General features: G+C 40.6%; 1 protein-coding gene across 1 annotated transcript; it reads right to left on the bottom strand.

Annotated features, from left to right (window-relative positions):
* Positions 1-599: 599 nt before the first annotated feature.
* Positions 600-9,030, bottom strand: psmd3.L (proteasome 26S subunit, non-ATPase 3 L homeolog). Its single transcript, XM_018234704.2, has 12 exons — positions 8,757-9,030; positions 7,250-7,440; positions 6,020-6,157; positions 5,511-5,647; positions 5,184-5,374; positions 4,401-4,504; positions 3,967-4,081; positions 3,563-3,682; positions 3,239-3,342; positions 2,895-3,050; positions 2,170-2,220; positions 600-1,880 (listed from the first exon to the last, which is right to left on the bottom strand). The coding sequence occupies exons 1-12, from the start codon at positions 9,013-9,015 to the stop codon at positions 1,803-1,805; spliced, it is 1,644 nt and encodes a 547-aa protein (XP_018090193.1). The 5' UTR covers positions 9,016-9,030; the 3' UTR covers positions 600-1,802.
* Positions 9,031-20,420: the final 11,390 nt, after the last annotated feature.

Below are 20,420 nucleotides of genomic sequence, written 5' to 3' on the forward strand. Positions count from 1 at the left end.
AACTCATAATAAAAAAAGAAAACCAATTGCAATCCCTCTCCACATCATACGAATAGTTAATTTAAAGGGGAACAAGTCCTTTAATGGAGATGCAATTGCCCTTAGAACACGGTTGTATCGAATCAGTAAGACAGCACTGGGACTTCTATTTACTCACACTACTAATCCACACACCCAGATCCAATTTGTCTTGATGCAACAAATCTTGAATTCATCTTTTGTGAGACTGCCATCAGCAGGGGTGTAGCCAACAACAAAAATCATTTTAGGGCCCCCCTAAACTTTGTGAATAAATAATGTTTTGACAGTTATATTCAACTGCTAATTAGACTTGTGTCCTATTGGGCCCTCATGGGCTTTGGGGTCTAATATTTATATTTTTAGTTTATCAAAGTTCCAGCAGTCCACAAGTATGTCTTGGGCAATCTTCACTCCGAATTTTACTCTAAATTTCCCCTCAAGCCGGATTTTGAATAACAAGGAGAGCAAATTGTCACTGATCCCACGTCTGGCCTTTAGCCCCCCAATAAATACTCAAACAATTGTCTCAATATAAAGTTCCAATTATCTGTCATAAAGAAAGAGACAAAGACACACAATTAGCCATTATTTTTGTTAACATTTTATTTATCCCCTGTTGTAGCCAAAGAGCAAAGGTAACAATAGAACTAGTAAAGTAAAGGCTACAATAGAACTAAATTGCTCCGATCAATTCTTTCCCACTGCTGTTATTGTGACTGTGTAACCCAAGCGCCCCCTGCTGTTCATCCTGGGCAAAAAGTCTCCCATTCAATTCACTGCTGGGGTAGGGCAACCCTATCGCTGCCAAGATTCCAAACTGCAGAGCTCCTGAATAAAAGGCTAAATAATTCAAAAACCACAACAAACTCTCTGTTTGCATCACACGGAGTTAAGCAGGACGTGGCTCCTGTTCAGTTCAATAGCTCAGTGTCACAGGAGTGATAGAACTGAGCAGAGAAGAGCCAGGAGATGCTTCATGTTTCTGTAAATTCATCGTTTGCCTTTGTTTCCAGCCCTCAAACACTACAGATTCCTAATTTTAGAAACTGCTACGATAAACAGTGCTCAGAACATTTTACATTAAGATATATAGGGTAAATGTTCCTATAAAGACACAGTGAAAGTACATAAACAAAATGAGGTGCCAACCTCACTACATTTCTATTCACTTTCCAAGTCTGGTGTGATGTTAAATAGAATTGTCGCGAGTCTCTGCACATGCTCATTTGTGGCTTCCCAAATACTGAAGGCAGGTGAATGAATGTTAAAGGGGAAATTAGGAGGGTGAAGCTGTACTTAACTTCCCCTTTAATAGAGAGTGCGTTGCTTGATTAGTGCACCACTTCTTCCTTTTACTTATTTTTAGTATGGCAGGTGCGATTTGTAAGTATAAAGGTAATTCTGCAGGTTAGGAATACAAGAAGCGACGAAAAGAAAACGTATTTCTAATTACATTGGATTTCCCTTCAACAGAATTTGCAGCGTGAGGTATGTTTATTTAATATAAAGGAACAGTATCTTCTTGTAGAATGGTCTAAGGAACATAATATTACTGGATAGCCACACAGAGGGCAGATAAATGCCAGTCCCCATAAACGGCACTCTAGATCAGCCCAATTTTTCCACCCAACACCCCCTAGCTTTCCAGTGAAAAGAACATGCATGAAGACAAGGGATATGGCTAGGGAGGGGTGGCAAGTCACATGTGTATCGTTGAAACCAAAAGAATTAAACAAAAACAATAATGAAAAAAAAAAAAAAAACGGTAGTGGTGACACAGGTCATGGAAATCCATCATCATCATCTTCTGCCATTTCCTTAGCAAATTCTAAGTCCTGCTGTTCTCTCTCTCTGCGTTCCTGCAGTGGGCAAAGCAAATACAAGTTAGTAAAATAGACCAGCACAATATCGGGTGCCCCATCTGCCCTGAGCCTGCAGCTCATTGGATTATAGATCTAAAGCTAAATCATATTATTAGCACATTCATCTATTTGGTGTACTTAATAGCATTATATAGTACATCACATCATCATCTGTAGTGAAAAATACGACTTCTTTATTATCTTTTAATTATAAATGTCACCCTCCTTTCCCATGTCACAACACCTACGTGCTTTCTCATCACACTTAATAAGCTCAGGTCCTCACCTCTGCAGACTCCAGGTCTTTGTTGTAGGACTTTGGGGGAAATCGCATAGCCTGAAATTGAAAAGGAAGTGGAGTTCCATTAAAAGATACATTTACAATATATATTAGAATTACTGATTTGAGTAGCAGCCAAAATATACAAGAGTTGTACTTAATGATCAATTTGCAGTTATCCGGCACATTAGCAGCTATATTGGATATACACAGGACAAAATATAATAAACAATGTTCTTAATGCAAACGGCTTGAGAGCTGCAGTTCTTCATTTGGACAGTTCTGGTCTTAAAGGGGTGGTTCACCTTTAAGTTAACTTTTAGTATGATTTAATAGCTAATTTTTTTTTTCCTTCTTCTTCTGACTCTTTCCAGCTTTCAAATAGGGGTCACTGACCCCATCTAAAAAACAAATGCTCTGTAAGGCTACAAATGTATTGTTATTGCTACTTTTTATTTCTCCTCATTCTATTCAGGCCTCTCCTATTCATATTCCAGTTTCTCATTCAAATCAATGCATGGTTGCCAGGGGGATTTGGACCCAAGCAACCAGATTGCGGACATCGTAAGTTGTAGAACTGCTGAATAAAAAGCTAAATAACACAAATAATAAAAACCAATATCACTCACTACAATATACTAAAAGTAACAAACGTGCACAGCCCCTTTAAGGCGTTAAAAAAAGTTGTACAAAACGTTATTTCATCTGTAACATAGGTCCTCTGTTCTTACCTTTACAGACATGTTGTGTATATCCAAGCAAAACGATATGCGCTGGTGAAATGCCAACTGTGGCTCTCTTGTGGAATAAATATCAATCATCTCCTTAGATTGGACGTAGCCTTTTTCATGGTTAATGCCGGCCTCAATAACCCCATCGCGAATGGCCTGGAATACACAGGATTTATATACGGCATTGGGGAGTTAGTGGCTTATTCTCAAGTGTGTTACAGGTATTATTATCAGAAGTTACAGGGAGATGAGCAGAGGGGCAATACTAACATCTAAAGCAACATTAATTGGGACAAAATAAAATGAATGGGGTTAAACAAAACAGCATCTGGCATCAGACTTACTTTGGCCACTATAAACTCTGCATCCTCGGCACTGTCAAGCTGTAGTTTCTGAGCAATGTCAGGCAAAGAGATCCGTGAGTATGACAGGCTGATCATTCGCACACCTACAGCAGATGAATAAATACATTAATTGTATTAACTTTGTAATACTGCTTTAATTTCAAGCAAACTCAGAGAGTATGATGTTGCACCTGCAGCTCCCTGGTATGATAGTAGCTCCATGGCAGACAGAAGCTGATGTCTATGAAATGGCCAAGGCATCATCCAAACACTTTTTCTAAACCTTAAACAGATTTCTTCCTATTTCCATAATGGATCCGTTACCTGTCTTGATGACGTTGTGTCTCAGACGAATGATAAGTGTGTACGTCCCATCAGACTGGAACTTCTCGCAGAACTGCTCAAGAACCTGGTTGAATTTGGACAGATTTCCAGTCCTAACGGCTGAAAAAGTCAAGGAAAAGCAACAAACAATTAGAGACTGATCCTAAAAGCTCTTGGAAATGTTTCAATGGAAACTCCATACGAATACAGGAATCTGTCATTGCTTTCTGAGAAGAAGTAAAACTACAGGTGTGCAGTCATGATCAGTGCCAGGTGTAAATAAACCGTTTCTGAAACACAGTTTCTGCGGTTTTTGAGCCTGTTTATTTCAACAATTCTTAACTCATTTACATGATCAGTGCTAGGGGGGTATCTGGGTTTATTCAATATATAAAGGGACTTACCTTGAGTAAGAAGGAAATAGGGCATAAGTGATCTCTTGAGAGAATGTTGCCTGAACTGGAGACGATCTGGGATTTCTCCAAGTAGCAGCTCCACCACAATCAGAAGCTTGTGAACCTAATAAAGAGAAAGGAGAAAATATGCGATATCGTACATAGTCATGTTATGTTTCCATCTGCAACGTCTGCTAATAAAAGCATTTAGACTTTTTAAAGCTCAATAAAAAAAATATAAGCCTGCTTAGTTACCCTGTGACTTTCGTTATTATTTTGTTCCAATCACACTCATCCCATTCTATCTTGCTCCAACACATTCCAATATCCCTTCTATGCAGATGAATGACAATGCACTACTAATACTGTTCTGCTAGTTAGCATCTTTATAAAACAAACAGTTGTGTGTCAAAGGAAGAGATGAAATGGTGCAAGCATCTTACGGTCTGTTTGAAGCCCACGGCAGTGTGCTGGGGAGCCTTCCTCAGGGCGTTAGTCAGAGTCCTCCTTGCTCCTGTGTACTCCAGCTGAATGGCTTTAATGCGCCCTAAAAAAAAATAAGGTGACAAATTAGAATGTATACAGATAGCTAAATGGGTAAGGGCAGTTCTCCATGTCAGCCCAGTAAATGGAGCTATACCAGGAGACACATAGGGGGGAATTCACAAAAGTGTCGGTAAAATAAGTAACCCAGAAGTGGCGGTCGTCAAATTTGTAAAATGTCGTACGAACGGCAAATTCACAAAGGCAGATGTTACCATCTCTGAATGTCTCGTAAGTCTGTCAATTTTCTAAAATGTCGTATATCTTTTCATCGTACAAACGACATTTACCAAGACTTTTTAAAAGACAGTTTGACTGACATTTTCATTTTGGAGAGCCTAAAGTGTCTGAAAAATTGTCGGTAAAAAAAAAAAAAGAGTTTACGAGTATTTCATAAAAATGTCGGGAACAGTGGCGCCGAAAAAGCCTCGCCCACTTTTAACGACACTAATACAAAAGTGTCGTACATGTCGGAAAATTGACGGAGAAATGCTCTGTGAATTTGTCGGCTGTTGCTACGACACTTTCTACGACATTTTTTTCGTTCCCGACACTTTTGTGAATTCCCCCCATAGTCTTCTGCTTGCACATGGCCACTGCACTGGTTTAAAATCTCACCACTATGGATCATCCCCACCCCCTGCAGTAAAATACCCAGACAGACAGACATCATATATATGTACCTGTGTAATACAAATACCGGGCCCATTCATTATTATTTGCCAGCTCAGGGAACACAGACTTGGACACTAATTTCTCCGCCTGATCGTACAAGCTGTACTGAAGATAATTTCTGAGCAGAAGGTTGAGCAGCGTCGCTTGCCCGTCTGCATCGTGTCTGAGCGTGGCTGTGCGCAGTCTTGCATGTAGGAAACTGGGGGATGAAAACTTATTTTAACAAACTTATATGACTAGAGATCCCACTTGCCTTTTATTATGCTTAAGATCCAAATATTCCGGAAGGTTCCTTTTTTTCTGTAGGAACATTGAAGCACCAAACTGGCACTCACCTCCTGACTCCATCCAACTTATCGCGGAACTCGTAAATACGTGAATGGTAATAGTAACATTTTGCAACGACCAAGTCGAGCGCACGCCGGTTCTGGGGGATAATCTTCTGCATTAAGTCATCAGATACTTTTTGAGCCTGGAAAGAGCAGAAAGAGAAGAGAGAGTGATGGAGGTGACGTAGTGTAGAAATGTATCAAACGGCAAGAGTAAGCGCAGTACATCTAAATGTCACCTCTAGTCTTAATGTGAAAGTGGTTACAGTCCCTGCAGTCAAGCACTATATCTCTAGTTTATATATACACAGCTCCAGATATAACTATTCAGTTATAGATTCCATAGATATATGCTTGTAGATTTGCTTTATGTGTCCTAATAAAACTCTCATCCTTCCCAGGCTTGTGATATGAATATGATGTGGCAATATGAGCACTAGGAAATGTATACGCCTACAATTGGGCATAAATAAGCTTGAGGGTGTCTGTTGCTGATCATTCTGTAGAGTACTCACCTCTGTATAGCGTTTGCTGTTCATCAGGTGAATGACAAGTAACAGCTGGAGATACGTCTCTACCTCTGGCAGCAGGGGAGCGGAGGCAGCCTTGCCAGTGCGTGGCCGAAACTGCACGTCTCCCTCTGTGTCCATCAGCTTGGGAAGTAAAAAGAATGCAGGGAGAATGGCAATTAACACAATGGGTCAATTGGTCCACAACCAAACACCAAAGCTGTCCAGGTTCTTCCTTACCACGTCTCGTTGTGATGTTTACCAACATGAGGAAAAGGCAGCTGCATAAGTGCTTTAATTAGGATATTGCTAAATTAATAAATTAAGTGACTAAAGTGATCTTAAATGATACTGTCATGGGGAATTTTTTTTTCCCAAAATGCATCAGTTAATAGTGCTGCTCCAGCAGAATTCTGCACTGAAATCCATTTCTCAAAAGAGCAAACAGATTTAGTTATATTTAATTTTGAAATCTGACATGGGGCTAGACATTTTGTCAATTTCCCAGCTGCCCCTAGTCATGTGACTTGTGCTCAGATAAACTTCAGTCACTCTTTACTGCAAGTTGGAGTGATATCACATGCTCCCTTCCCCCGCCCCAACAACAGAACAATGGGAAGGTAACCAGATAGCAGCTCCCTAACACAAGATAACAGCTGCCTGGTAGATCTAAGAACAGCACTCAATAGTAAAATCCAGGTCCCACTGAGACACATTCAGTTACATTGAGTAGGAGAAGCAACAGGCTGCCAGAAAGCAGTTCCATCCTAAAGTGCTGGCTCTTTCTGAAAGCACATGACCAGGCAAAATGACCTGAGATGCACCTACACACCAATATTACAACTAAATACACTTGCTGCTTCAGGAATGAAATTTTATATTGTACAGTGAATTATTTGCTGTGTAAACAGTGTTATTTATAAATAAAAATATCATGAAATTCATGACAGAATCCCTTTAACACTGTATTAAAAAATAAACCGTATACCCTAACACTGGCATAATTTGTGAGGCTGATCAATAACAAAGGGAACTCAGTAAGGTGTACAGTTTTCCCACAGTCTGACTCATTGGAGACAAATATTAGGGTGGATTCTTATTTACAGCATTAGTTATGCCAAAGACACTTTTTCAAGTATGTGTAATGATTTCCTAGGTAAGGAGGTCTGTTGTATCACAGTGTGACCCAAAATATCTAAAACCGCTGCACTACCATAACACAAGTAGAATCCTTACCTCTTCTAGGAAGCTGAGAAGAAAATCACGGGTCGTAGCGTTGGAGGTGAAAAAGCCATTAATTGCCTTGTGCAGGACATTGGGGTTGAGGCGGCGAGAGGTCGAGGGTAAAGCTCTTAAAGCCCGAAGGACAAATCGTGGCTCCTTTCCAGATACGGCTCTCTCAATCTGCTTTACATGTTCTTTTATATCTGCAGAACGAGAGAGATTATACATATATTTATATTATGTATATTATAGTATTTATAGGGAGAGAGAGACATGCTGTCTGAATTTGCCCCAATGTCTACAGGTCTGATACAGATTAAAGGAGAACTAAAGCCTAACTAAAGAAGTAAATGTTGTACGTGATGTTTTGTGCTTCTGTACCAGCCCAAGGCAACCACAGCCCTTTAGCAGTAAAGATCTGTGTCTCCAAAGATGCCCCAGTAGCTCCCCATCTTCTTTTCTGCTGATTCACTGATTCACATGCTCTGTGCTGCTGTCACTTACTGAGCTTAGGGAGCCACTCACAATATACAGTACACATAAAATAGAAATGTCACAATATAAGGCTGATTAGTCATTAATACACATAATTACTACATGGCAGCACAGAAACCAGTGCAATTAGCATCAGAATTGAATAATCAGCAAACCTGTAGCATCAGCTTATATTACAGCCAGGGAAGCTCATTTTCTGCTGGATAATTAGTGACGAGCCCTAAGCTTAGCTTCTCAACAGCCAATCAGAGCCCACTGAGCATGTGAGTGTCACAGACACTTTCCAAGATGGTGACCCCCTGTGACAAGTTTGAAGTCCTGGATCATTGCTGCTATTGACAAACTCAAACTTTAGCCTCGTGCAATAAGTTCACCATAGAAAATGTGACATTTTTAGCCACATTTTTCTCCTTTAAAGCTGCTGATAGTTCTTTAGACTGATTTGGCAGCTTATCTGGGGCTTCCAATGGGTCTGGCTGATGGATAATCGGCTAAATAACGATCAGGGAGGTTTGATTCTTCCTGAGATGGAGGATCACATTGGCTATGGCCCGTCATGCCCATTTCCTTCCTTGTAATCGGTTTGTTTGGCCCTAGGGCCGACTGATCTGATTAAGCCCATATGTGGCTGCCTTTGGTGGGCATAAGACCCGTTCATTTGGCAACCTTGCGTATGGCCACCTTTAGGCAGTGGGAAATCGTGTTACAATTGTATAAATGAATGGACAAGGCGCAGGGTCTGGCTCCATATAAATAAAGTCCCTTTCAGTTCTCTGCCTCTCATGCTGGACACAACACAGTGAGACAGAGCTGTCAATCACTTGCTACATTGTTTATGGAACCAGAACCAGCAGTGATTCCATTAAATAACCAGTTGCTGCAAAGGACACTTTCTCTCATGAAGCAAATAAACAGCTTTTGGGAGAGGAGGAGGAGGAGGGAACCTTTCAGAAGCATCAGGAGAAGTGCATTGTGGGAAGAGAAACATTAGGGTGACTGACTGACTCCCTAAATGTGACCCAACCTTCTAATGTGACGCTGTCCAGCTCCTTCTTCCCTCCCTCGCCCGTTCCCGCGGCCGCCTCCTCTTCTTTCATCTCCACGTCCTCTGGTTCTTTTCGCTTAGCCACTGCTTCTTTCATGTTGGCCTCCCGGTGCTTTACTCGTCTAAGATTTCCGCTTCCGGAGACGGAATGACTGGCAAGTCTCTTGTCAAAGCGACGCGGCCAAGAGGATGCTGGGAACCGACGCACGCAGCCTGAAGGAGCGAACGTCGAGCGCATCGACGCAGTTGAACTTCTGGCAGAGCGGCGGCCATCTTGAGCACTGGAAAGTGAATTTATAAAGTGATGGTCCTGCCCTTCTGTAATAAAATGATGCACTATCTATATTTTATTTATATTTATATGGATGTGCACAAGTGTTAGTGTGTGAAGCAAGGAAACTTGTTATAAATCTATATAAAAATATGTGAAAGAAACAGAAATGTCTGCGCCTCACAGATTTACTTTCAACTAAGATATTTCTATTCACATGTATTGAAATAGACTGGGCCCCCTATAAGCCCTCAGATAGGGTTTCCACCTTTTCTGGAAAAGGGCCTTCTTATATTCTTGTCATTTTTTCCATGGGGTTGCCACCTTTTCTGGAAACAAATACCGGCCTTCTTAGATTCTTGCCGTTTTTAATAACATTGGCAACAAGCATCATTTTTACCGGCCAGGACTGTAAAATACCGGCCAGGTGGCAACTAGGGTTGGTTGCAAGGCCGGATTTACATAGAGGACGCCCCTAGGTCACTGCCGTTCCTCGCCCTTGTCCCCTCCCCTTTATTCATACAAATTTTTATCATCGGGACGGAGTAACGGGAAATTTAAATACTGATTGTATCTCCAGTGTTTTTGAACCAATGTGGGTGTGGTTGGGTAGCATGCCGCTCCCCTAAAATCCTGTCGCCCTAGGCTCGGGCCTAGGTGGCCTTTCCACAAATCCGGGCCTGGTTGGTTGGCCGGTAAAAATGACAGCTGATCCCAATGTTATTAATGTCACGTTCGGCACCCTATATCCAGAACAGAAGCTAAGCTCCCTCTTCTCGGCTCTCACTTCTGCCTCTAATCGCCGCCTTTCACCTCAGGAGGAGCCCTCAGCTAATCGGATGCCGCCAGGTCTTAATAGAGAGAGGAGCAAAGCTAACGGTTCTGGACGAGCAAAGAGGCACAATCGTCTCACCAGGATACTGGAAGGAAGAACATCACCAGGAACAGGCAGGCCGGGCCAGCACAAGCAGAGAATCGTCAGACAGGCTGGAGTCAGGATTGGAGAATGTAGAATAGTCAGTGGACAGGCACAGATCAGGATTGGAGAGGTCAGAATAGTCACAGACAGGCAGGGTCAGGATTGGAGAGGTCAAAGTAGTTAATCAGGCAGGCAAGGGTCAATACACTAAAGATCAGTATTATTCACAAGGAATATAACACCCAGGAACAAGCTAATTGAACCTAACAACGGGCAGTGTGCAGATATCTGAATTCCCCTTATATACATTTTGAATTTCGCACCATGCGCTATGACGTCATCACGCAGGTGCATAAGCTAGGAAGCGCGTCGGCCGGCATCCAACTTTCTGGCAACGGAACCTTATACAGAATCCCAAATTTCGGACTTATTGGACACGTTTTTCGGGGATTAATACATTTTTCTTTTATTTGTAAAATACAGTAAAGGCATGTCAGCAATGACCCAGTGGCCACATGCCTTTACTGTAAATAAAAGAAGAATTTATTAATCCCAAAAAACGTGACAAAGGGTATTAGTGCCTAGTCGCTGAACTCATTGTAGCGCAAGCTAACTGTACACTTATAACTAGAAAGCTTACCCATACTAACCACACCAACCCTCACCGACGCTGAGTTCCCTCCTGGTCAAGGATTTCTCAATCCCTCATTTAGAATAAAGTTCTGACACCCTGCCTAACCATGCTAAAATAACTTGCGCCTGACGCGTGTTTTGCTCCAACTAACTAATCAAGCTTTGATGGAATTCATCGTGGGTAAGGGTTGGTGCGGGTAGTGTGTCAATAGCAAATTGTCCTCTATGCCTGTTAGTAAATTGTAAATATATATAGTATCTTCCATAATATTTGTTTGAACAATAACGATGTGCATTTATTGTTCTCTTGTTTTTTTTCTTTTGATTAAAAACTGTGGATTTTCATAGGAAAGGATTAAGCCACTAGATGGCACATTCTGCATTTCTTCTATATTTGTGTTTTTATTAAAGGACAAGCAAAGATGCCAAGAAATATTTTGAATATACCGATATCATGAGAGTGTGTGTGATTTCTCTGGTATAGCAGCTTTATGTCGGATATGGCCCCTGTACTTCCGTGAGCATCAATGTTCAGGTGTCACAGCATATAACCCATTCAAATGTGATCATTGTAGCATTCCAAGGGCAGATTTGCAAGTACCAAAGAGGGGTGCTTTTTCAATTGGTCTTCCAATTTTTTTGTGTAATGGAATACTGGGTCTAATCCTGTACATTTTGGCTTTGGCAAAATGATCAAAATAAACATTTTTCTGACTGTCTAGTATAGGCCTAATTAGTAGGGAGAAATCACTGCCCTTCTCACCTGGTTGCCAGCCTCTCCCCATACCATTTGGAGTCATTGCTGCAGGTAGTGGGGATAAAACTGTGTATCATTGGATTTCCTATAAGGCCAACGTCTATTTATGGATTAATCTTCCTTCAGTATTGATGTTCTCGCTGCTGAAATATTAATGGCAGTGTATTTGGCTGACTAATGGGATCTGCCTGAATTGATTCATTTGGCAACCTAAGGCAAATCTGGATTTATGCAGAGGTGAGCTGACTGTAGGTGAGTCCCAGAGGCACTACTGTAGTTACATAAGGGTGGATATTCACAAAATTAAAACCTTTTTTTTGGACCAAACCATTGCTTGCCTAACACGTGGAATAAATACTAAAATATATGTGGTTTCCAAAACAGTTTAAAGCAGGTAACTGCCAGGGCTGTGGACTTTTAGTAGGCAGACACCTTTTGGTTTAAATTGTCCCCTACACTTATTTACATTCCTTCCGCAATAGTAACTCTGGAGGAATCTCGTTTTCCCTGTTGATAGGAAAGATATTTTTAATCAGTAGAAGGAAGCACCGGCCGATTTTTTTTCAGCGCAGACAAGGAGGGGGATAATCAGCTTGATTCTATTTTTAAATCCTCTGCGAATGTAAAACTTGCTGAATAATTCAACGCAGTCGCTTGCGAGCCTAAAAATAGTCAGGCGAGTGGAATATGGCGACGAGGGAGGAGGTAGAAAGGGCTGGGATACCATAACCCATTCATTGCTGTAGGATTTAGGGCTGTTTATATTCCTTTGTACTAGGTTGGCCTTGTTGCCCAGACAGTTATTATTTTGCTTCCCAATTTTCGCTTGGATAGAATCAATACATTTGATTATCTTCTGTCTGGGAAAAGTTGTTGAGATCCCCCAGCGGTCACATTTCTTATTTATTGTATTTCATTCCTTTTTCTCTGTCTCCATTTTCTTTCTCCGCCATTGTATGTCTCATTTTTGCTCACCCAAGGGATACCCTCTTGCTGACTGTCACTACTAATACATTTCTATATTTAACTGCTCTCTCAGTGGAAACCAGATCTTGTATATCTTTTTTATAGACAGGAGGAATCAATAGTGGGGGCTTTTTTTAAAGTGTTTATTGAAGGAGCCAGGGAAATTAAGTACAACGACCAGAATTGTTCCTAACTGCTTATGTACATGTACCCAAGAAAGAACCAAATAAATTAAGCAGATATGGCTTCTTGCTCCTTCTGTAGATATGTAAGGCTTATCGTAGAATATGTATTAGACAACGACTAGTTTTGAATCATGTTAAGGTTCTCTTTATATCTAGTTGTACTCTTCATCATCTGTTTATCTCTATGACACATTTTGCTCCATCTGAATCAAGTTAAAGTTCTCTTTATAAGAAGGTGTGCTCTTTATGATCTGTTTATTCTTTGTAACACATTTTGCTCCATTTGTAGATATATGGGACTTATTCTAGAGTATGTGCTACAAACCAAATAGTTCTGAATAAAGTAAAGGTTCTATTTAGTTCATGGTGAGTTCTGCTTTATGATCTGTTTGACCAGTGCTGTATCATGTATTAGACATGGTGGGCCAATTATTTCTCAATGGCATGTTAAAATGATGTTGCCAGACAGTCTATGGAACCTTTAAGCAGGCTGGTGGCCATAACAATCATTTGAGTCTCCTGGGTTTCCAGTTGGACAGATCTGGTTTAGACCATTGTAACAATCAGGGGAGTAGGTAGTGTTTGTTGACTGAGAACACAAGTTGGGGCAGATGGAATTGATCTCAGGAGGTGGTTCTTCCCTAAAAAGTCTAAAACTAATGGGTTTCATTTCTCATTTTCTCATGGCAGACTTTGTGTGACCCCCACAGTGTAACACCTCTAGTCTTAGTAAATCTGACCCCTTGCAATCATCTTATTATGAATCAGAACAGAATTCCGTACTCAGTAAATTCACAGCACTAGGACTCATGCAGGTGTAATTAAATTGCATGTTTGGTATAGAGAAGGCAATGGTGCCGGCTTCATAATGCTTGTCCAACTGTTTATTGATTGGCACATACAATATCAAGAGATATATGACTTCTGCACGTCTGTTTAGACACAGTGGCTGATGGATCTACATCCCTGTCATGTGACCCGGCTGGCGGCATCTGGTCCAGGATAATCTTTGTTAGCAGCGGTTGCCCGGCAACAGACTGGTTCCATAGCAACTCCCAGCCCTTGACACCTCTTTTTGTGGGAAAACCTGCAAGCCATTATTGCAGGTCACCTTATTTTTAGATGAGGGATTTGCTGCCTAGGGAAATGACAAGGGAGTAGCTACATGTGGGTGGAATTCTTGTGAAAATGATGCTTTAAGAGGGTATTTATTTCATTAAGCATCCTCTCTTAAATATCAGCTGTACAGGGAAATGATCCTTTATAAAATCTATAGTTAAGTAGGCAGTTACACACAAGAACATTGCTTTGGCCACTAACCACTTCACTGCAGCCAACTGGACCACCACATGGGGAGAAACTGGGAGCCTAAAGGGGAAACCAGGTCAATTTACTGTTAGGGGCTCTTATGCCTAAAATAGGGAAGCTGGGAGCCTAAAGGGGGCAAACTGGGATCTTAAAAGAGGGAAACTTGGAGCCTCAAGGTGGAAAACTGGAATATTAAAAGAGGGAAATGGAATCTGGGAGCTAAAAAGAGGAAAACTGGGAGCCTGAAGGGGGAAAACTGCGATCTTAAAAGAGGGAAACTGGGAGCCTAAAGGGGGAAAACTGGAATCTTAAAAGAGGGAAACGGAAACTGGGAGCTAAAAAGAGGAAAATTGGGATCTTATAAGAGGGAAGTGGAAACTGGGGGCTAAAAAGAGGGAAACTGGGATCTTAAAAGAGAGAAACTGGTACAGCAGCGAGACTGGTAATTGCATGCTACCATACCTCTATCTATGCTCAAAACAAAAATCATAGACATAGCAGCTAACGAGAAAATTAAACATATGTTACAAAACTATATGGAAGCCTATGATCGTATTTAGCTCCCCTGGTTTGCATATGAGAATGACCCCCTGCTTTTCTCAGCATTGCATGTATGAATCCAATAGTACAGATATCTACAAAACAAGAGGACTTGATATTGTGCCTTTATCTTATTAGGTTTATTCTTGAGAAATTGAGTGAAACACAGCCGCCTTATTTTATTGTTTTATTTTATTATATTTTATCTTATGTTTACATGCTTGACAAGCTTAAGCAAGTTTCTTTGATATGCTTGGAAAAACAATAAAACATTTCAGTGTTAAAAAAAAGAGGGAAACTGGGAGCTAAAAAGATGGAAACTGGGAGCCTGAAGGGGGAAAACTGGGATCTTAAAAGAGGGAAACTGGGAACTTAAAATAGAGAAACAGGGAGCCTAAAGGAGGGAAACCGGGATCTTAAAAGAGGGAAACTGGGAACTTAAAAGAGGGAAACTGGGAACTTAAAAGAGGGAAACTGGGAACTTAAAAGAGAGAAACTGGGAGCCAAAAAGAGGGAAACCGGGATCTTAAAAGAGGGAAACAAAAACTGGGAGCTAAAAAGAGGGAAACTGGGAGCCTGAAGGTGGAAAACTGGGATCTTAAAAGAGGGAAACTGGGAACTTAAAATAGAGAAACAGGGAGCCTAAAGGAGGAACAGAACTAGGAGCCAAAAAGAGGGAAACCGGGATCTTAAAAGAGGGAAACAGGGAGCATAAAGGGGGAACAGAACTGGGAGCCAAAAAGAGGGAAACTGGGATCTTAATAGATGGGAAACGGAAACTAGGAGCTAAAAAGAGGGAAACTGGGAGCCTGAAGGTGGAAAACTGGGATCTTAAAAGAGGGAAACAGAAACTGGGAGCTAAAAATAAGGAAACTGGGAGCCTGAAGGGGGAAAATGGGATCTTAAAAGAGGGAATCTGGGAGCCTGAAGGGGGAAACTGGGATCTTAAAAGAGAGAAACTGTGAGCTAAAAAGAGGGAGCCTATATATATATATATATATATATATATACCAAAAATCCAAAGAACAGACGGCACTTCTGTAAGGTGGGTTTTATTGGAGGTCCTGCTGGAAAAAACCTTACGCGTTTCGGGAGTTAACTCCCGAAACGCGTAAGGTTTTTTCCAGCAGGACCTCCAATAAAACCCACCTTACAGAAGTGCCGTCTGTTCTTTGGATTTTTGGTGTATATACAGTGGGGACACTGTCTGACAGAGCACCTGTGTTGTGAGGGGAGAGCGGTGAGTTGTTTGCGGTCCTCTTTTTTTCCTCTTCTTTATCGAACCTATATATATATATATATATATATATATATATATATATATATATATATATATATATATATATATATATATATATATACACAGACCTTGCCAAATGAGTGGACCTTTCCCTTATATGCCCAAATTGAGGTAGGCAATATGGTGGGTAGATAAAAAGACGAATAATGAACTGTTTTTTCCACTTGGACGTATCAGACTATGCTTCCAGAAAAGAATACATGTGTGCATATGCCTAACAGCAAAATAGTCAGGAATCACAAGGGGGACGATAAAACAAAACATTTTCCCAGTGGTTGCCGTTGATAAGTCCCGTTCATGGTTATTTTATGGATAAACAGCACATGACATATAACATTTCATGTTTTGCTTCCTAATTAGATATGGATTCAATTGTCATGTCAAGCTCCTTACGACCTTGGGTATATCATTTTGTCTCCTGGCGCCTGAGGCACCAACATTTAGCCGGTTAATTATACAGGACATGAACTGCGCCTGCATAAATCTGTTTATAGATGTCTAGGAAAAGGAAATGAATGCACAGAGAAACCCTATTTTTGCTCTATATATGTGTGTGCTTATGGGAGCGTTTCCAAAAGTAAACAAAATATTAATGCATTTTCATGATCCAATTATTCCACTTGGTACTTTCAGGTATGGCTGGGGAAGTGCGTTCAGGTTCATCAGTTGCATGCTCAGCAGCAGATAACTTTATTGCTTTTGTGGCTTCTGGGCCTGTCTTTAGGGCAGTGATCCCCAACCAGTAGCTCGTGAGTAACATGTTGCTCTCCAACCCCTTGGATGTTGCTCTCAGTGTCCTCAAAGCAGGAGCATATTTTTGAATTTTAGGCTTGAAAGCTAATTTTAATTACATAAAAACTAAGTATAGTGCCAGGGAGAGCCTCTTGTAGGCTGCCAGTCCACTTAGGGGCTACCAAATAGCCAATCACAGCACTTATTTGGCACCCCAGGGGACGTTTTCATGCTTGTGTTGCTCCCCAACTCTTTTTACATTTGAATGTGGCTCATGGGTTAAAAAGGTTGGGGACCCCTGCTTTAGGGGATTGCAAAACCCTTCCCACAGAACAGTTGGTAAGAAGAGAAGGGGTGGAGGGTACTGTATATAAAAGCAAAATGGCAACTAGAGGGAAAGATAATGCAGCACCTTACCAGGGCTGAGACTTTAGGGATATCGGATGATCTTTGTTCATTGCTATTCCCCATACTGCATGATTATAGGAACAGTGGTTTGCGTCTATATATTGAGCTGATCTATATATCTATTGTGTATAGAAACTTCCTGATGTTACTTGTGTTGAGAGTTCTAGAAATTACAGAATAATTTAAGTTTGGGAAAAGTGTTACCCATTTTGATTGCTTCACTTAAGTATATTTTTATGGGGTTAACTTACTTTTAGGGGCTTTTATGATACATACTAATTGTGTTTTGTTTCTTTTGTTTGAAGACAGGTGTGAGCCATTCAAAATGGTAAGCGCTATTAATATTATGCCATAAAGTAATTATATGTTTATGTTTTATAAAACTATTCAGAAGACCCATGGCATTCATATTTATTGCATTTTGTATTTGTCTTTCATTGTGTAGAAGATCTAGGATGATTTTTGGAAAGTTTGCTCATTTTAGCAAATATTTATGTTCATTTTGTAGTGGAAATAATTAGAAAATAGAAATAATTATTTACCCAGTCTCGGTTCTTAGAGGCACCAAATTTCCCTGTGCTGACTTTTATTACAAAAAGAGAAACCCATTGAAGCTATAAACCAGAGAGAGACATTGCCAGAGTGGAGTTGGAATGTACAAGTCCTGCATTTTAATTCCTATTACTCATTGTTAAACTCACTCAATCCCTACAGCAAGTCATGGAGCTTTAAAGACAGTGACAAATGAAAGGGGCCAAAAGGGTTCTCGGAGCAGAAAGATGCTGTTGAGGATAAGCCACTTCATGTCACAGCGATCTGGAAAGCAGCTCAGTAACAGCGGCCGAGCAGACAGCGAACATTCATTTCTCAACAAAGAATACAAAACAGAATATATTTCCCAGGCACAGTGCAGCCCAAACCAAAGGAAAAATGTTTATAACAAACCCAAGGGTGCATTGGCTTATGTGTGAGAGCTTAATGTCTCATCACTATGGTTCCAACTGATTAAAGGCTATTTTTGCTATCAATATCTGAACTGAGACATCACCAGCATTTGTTTTACTGGAACATGGAGCATCCTGGGAAGACATCCGATCAAATATGGGACCTCAGAGAGGGATATTGAAGCTAAAAACTCTGGAAACCATTGCCCTAGATCAGATTCATAATAATTATTATAGTCACATCTGTTTAAAGACATTTGCTTTACTGGAGCACACTTGGGCCATCTATGATTCTTATTATCAGTCAGCAAGTCAAATAATGTTCATATATCAGAGGTGTCTAGCTGTTGTATAAGCATCAACTCAGGTTCTAAACAATGCACATATACATAGAGATCTATCTTGGCCATTCTGATGGCCTTGAATATGGAAGACCACATCTGGCCAGTTGGACAATCCTGCTTTAGGGCTTTCTACTATTATTATCCTTTAGACAAAAACCTTCTTTTTTTCTGCTTGTGGATTCTCTCCTTTTCAATTGGAACCTATGTCCTGTCACTGAATTCTCTTTCCATGTAACGGAATCTCTTTCTTGTAAGTGGCATGTCTTGTCTGCCATGGGATCCGTCTCTTTCCTATAGCTGGAAGAATTTTCCTGTAAAAAGATTATTTTCAGGGGCTGTTACATAACACGCAGTAATTATCCACAGTTCTTTCTCATGTTACCAGTGACCTCTCTGCTCCTTGCTGAGGAAACGCTTTTATGAATGTAAAGAGATGCCGAGAGCAACGTAGGGGTCCCATGGTGCAGCCTGAGAAACACATTCACAGCGCTTGCATTCATGTCTCTATTAGTGGTGGTTACAGTTTGGTTAGCGGGAATAATGATTCTGCTAAATTAATACCCTTGGGTGCTTACCGTATATACTCGAGTATAAGCCGAGTTTTTCAGCCCACAAAATTTGCTGAAAAACTGTACCTCGTCTTATACTCGGGTCAAGCGCAAAAACGGTCGCCGGTGTCTAAGAATAGTCTACGGCGTCCAAGAATAGTCGCCGGTGTCCAAGAATAGTCGCTGGCATCCAAGACTAGTCTCCAAGAACAGTCGCCGGCATCCAAGAATGGACGTCGGTGTCCAAAAACGAGACGCCGGCACCTCCAATGGGAGCAGAAACCCTCAATTTTTTTATTGAAACTTACCAGAAGCTGCTGCATTTCTCACCCTAGGCTTATACTCGAATCAATAAGCTTTCCCAGTTTTTGGAGGTAAAATTAGGTACCTCGGCCTATACTCGGGACGGTTTATACTCGGGATGGCTTATACTCGAGTATATACAGTACTGAAACAAGGAGGATTGGTAATAAATATTAAAAATGAAGTCATTCTATGCTGTGAACTGATTGTTCTAAGTTAATACAATCAGCAGGTAGGCTTTAGTTCCACCCAAAACCAAACCCATTTATTAAAGGCCACACCCGCTTAAAACCCAAATAGGGGGTTAATTTCAAAATACATATTTCAGAAAGGAACAGGTAATTTGTTGTTTAGGCTGAGAATTTGAATACTTTTGGAGGAGATTAAGCTGATAATAGGAGGTGTTATAGGGAAGAATAAGCAATAGGAATAAATATTATTTTTTCTGACCTAAATAATGGCTTTCATGTTGTCTAAACAATACCATTATTGTGGATTCTGGATTTGAGGGAAGCTAACAAAGTGGCATTTCAAAGCCCTACTCCGGATATTTGTAAGCCTATCAAGGCACTCCATTTATTAACTGGAATAGTCTCCATCTCGCTATTCAGTGCAAAGAGAGGGCACTCGTTGTGGATTATTAAATGCATGATTGTTTGATGTTTACCAAATGTAATCACTATATTTTATCATCATACTCGCTGGAAAGTAGAAAAATATCAATATTGTAGCTCCATCATTAAGTGGAAGCTAGACACGTATATTGTAAGATGTCATGCATACAGTAGACATTGGAAAGGTATTTCTTGTGTCCTCTGTTTTTATCTTGTACCTTTTTCAATAATTATATTGTTGAAAAATTTTAGTAAATAAAAGTCTCCTTTGAGGTAAGCTGTACTTGCCCCTTTGTTAACTACACCTGGACAGGGAACCAGGACCTTTGAGGATTCCAAAAAGCAGCCTAAATCAGATAAAAGTATCTGGTTGTGAAGAGTATCAATAAGATTTGAGTCATATCTCATAGGGAACACCCCGACCACATGGACAACTTACCCAAAATAAGGCAAGGTCTAATGGAAAGTTGGTGGGGTTTGGGCCATATTGTATGGAGGTAACTGAAGGACCAGGGAGGTGGTCTTACATTGAGATTTTTGAGAGAATCGTGGAAAAGTGCTTTTATAATTCCAATGAAACATATATTTTATTATGTTTATGTAGAACAAGATACTATGTACTAATTCCAGTAGAGTTCATTTTTAATTTGCTAAAATGTCGAACCCTTAGAACCCTCTTTGTATGACCTTTTTGGGGACAAAATTGCACAGATTTAATATTCTCGCTGTAAAGCAAAACCTTTCCATGGTTTAGGATGACACCTTCTTTTTTTCCTAATGTCAAGGGATGCCCTTGTGCTCAATGCAGTGCAGTAAAGCCTGAAACCATGACACTGAATGCCCTTGCCTCCAAGCAACTTGTGATGATGCG

The sequence above is a fragment of the Xenopus laevis genome, chromosome 9_10L (genome assembly GCF_017654675.1).
Source record: "Xenopus laevis strain J_2021 chromosome 9_10L, Xenopus_laevis_v10.1, whole genome shotgun sequence".
NCBI lineage: Eukaryota > Metazoa > Chordata > Amphibia > Anura > Pipidae > Xenopus > Xenopus laevis.

Coding starts and splice junctions, on each gene's coding strand:
- psmd3.L (XM_018234704.2), bottom strand. CDS start 9,015: ATGCGCTCGACGTTCGCTCCTTCAGGCTGCGTGCGTCGGTTCCCAGCA. Junction 6,158..7,249: donor TTCTCAGCTTCCTAGAAGAG/GTAAGGATTCTA, acceptor TTACTTCCCAAG/CTGATGGACACAGAGGGAGA. Junction 5,375..5,510: donor AAGTTGGATGGAGTCAGGAG/GTGAGTGCCAGT, acceptor TTCATCCCCCAG/TTTCCTACATGCAAGACTGC.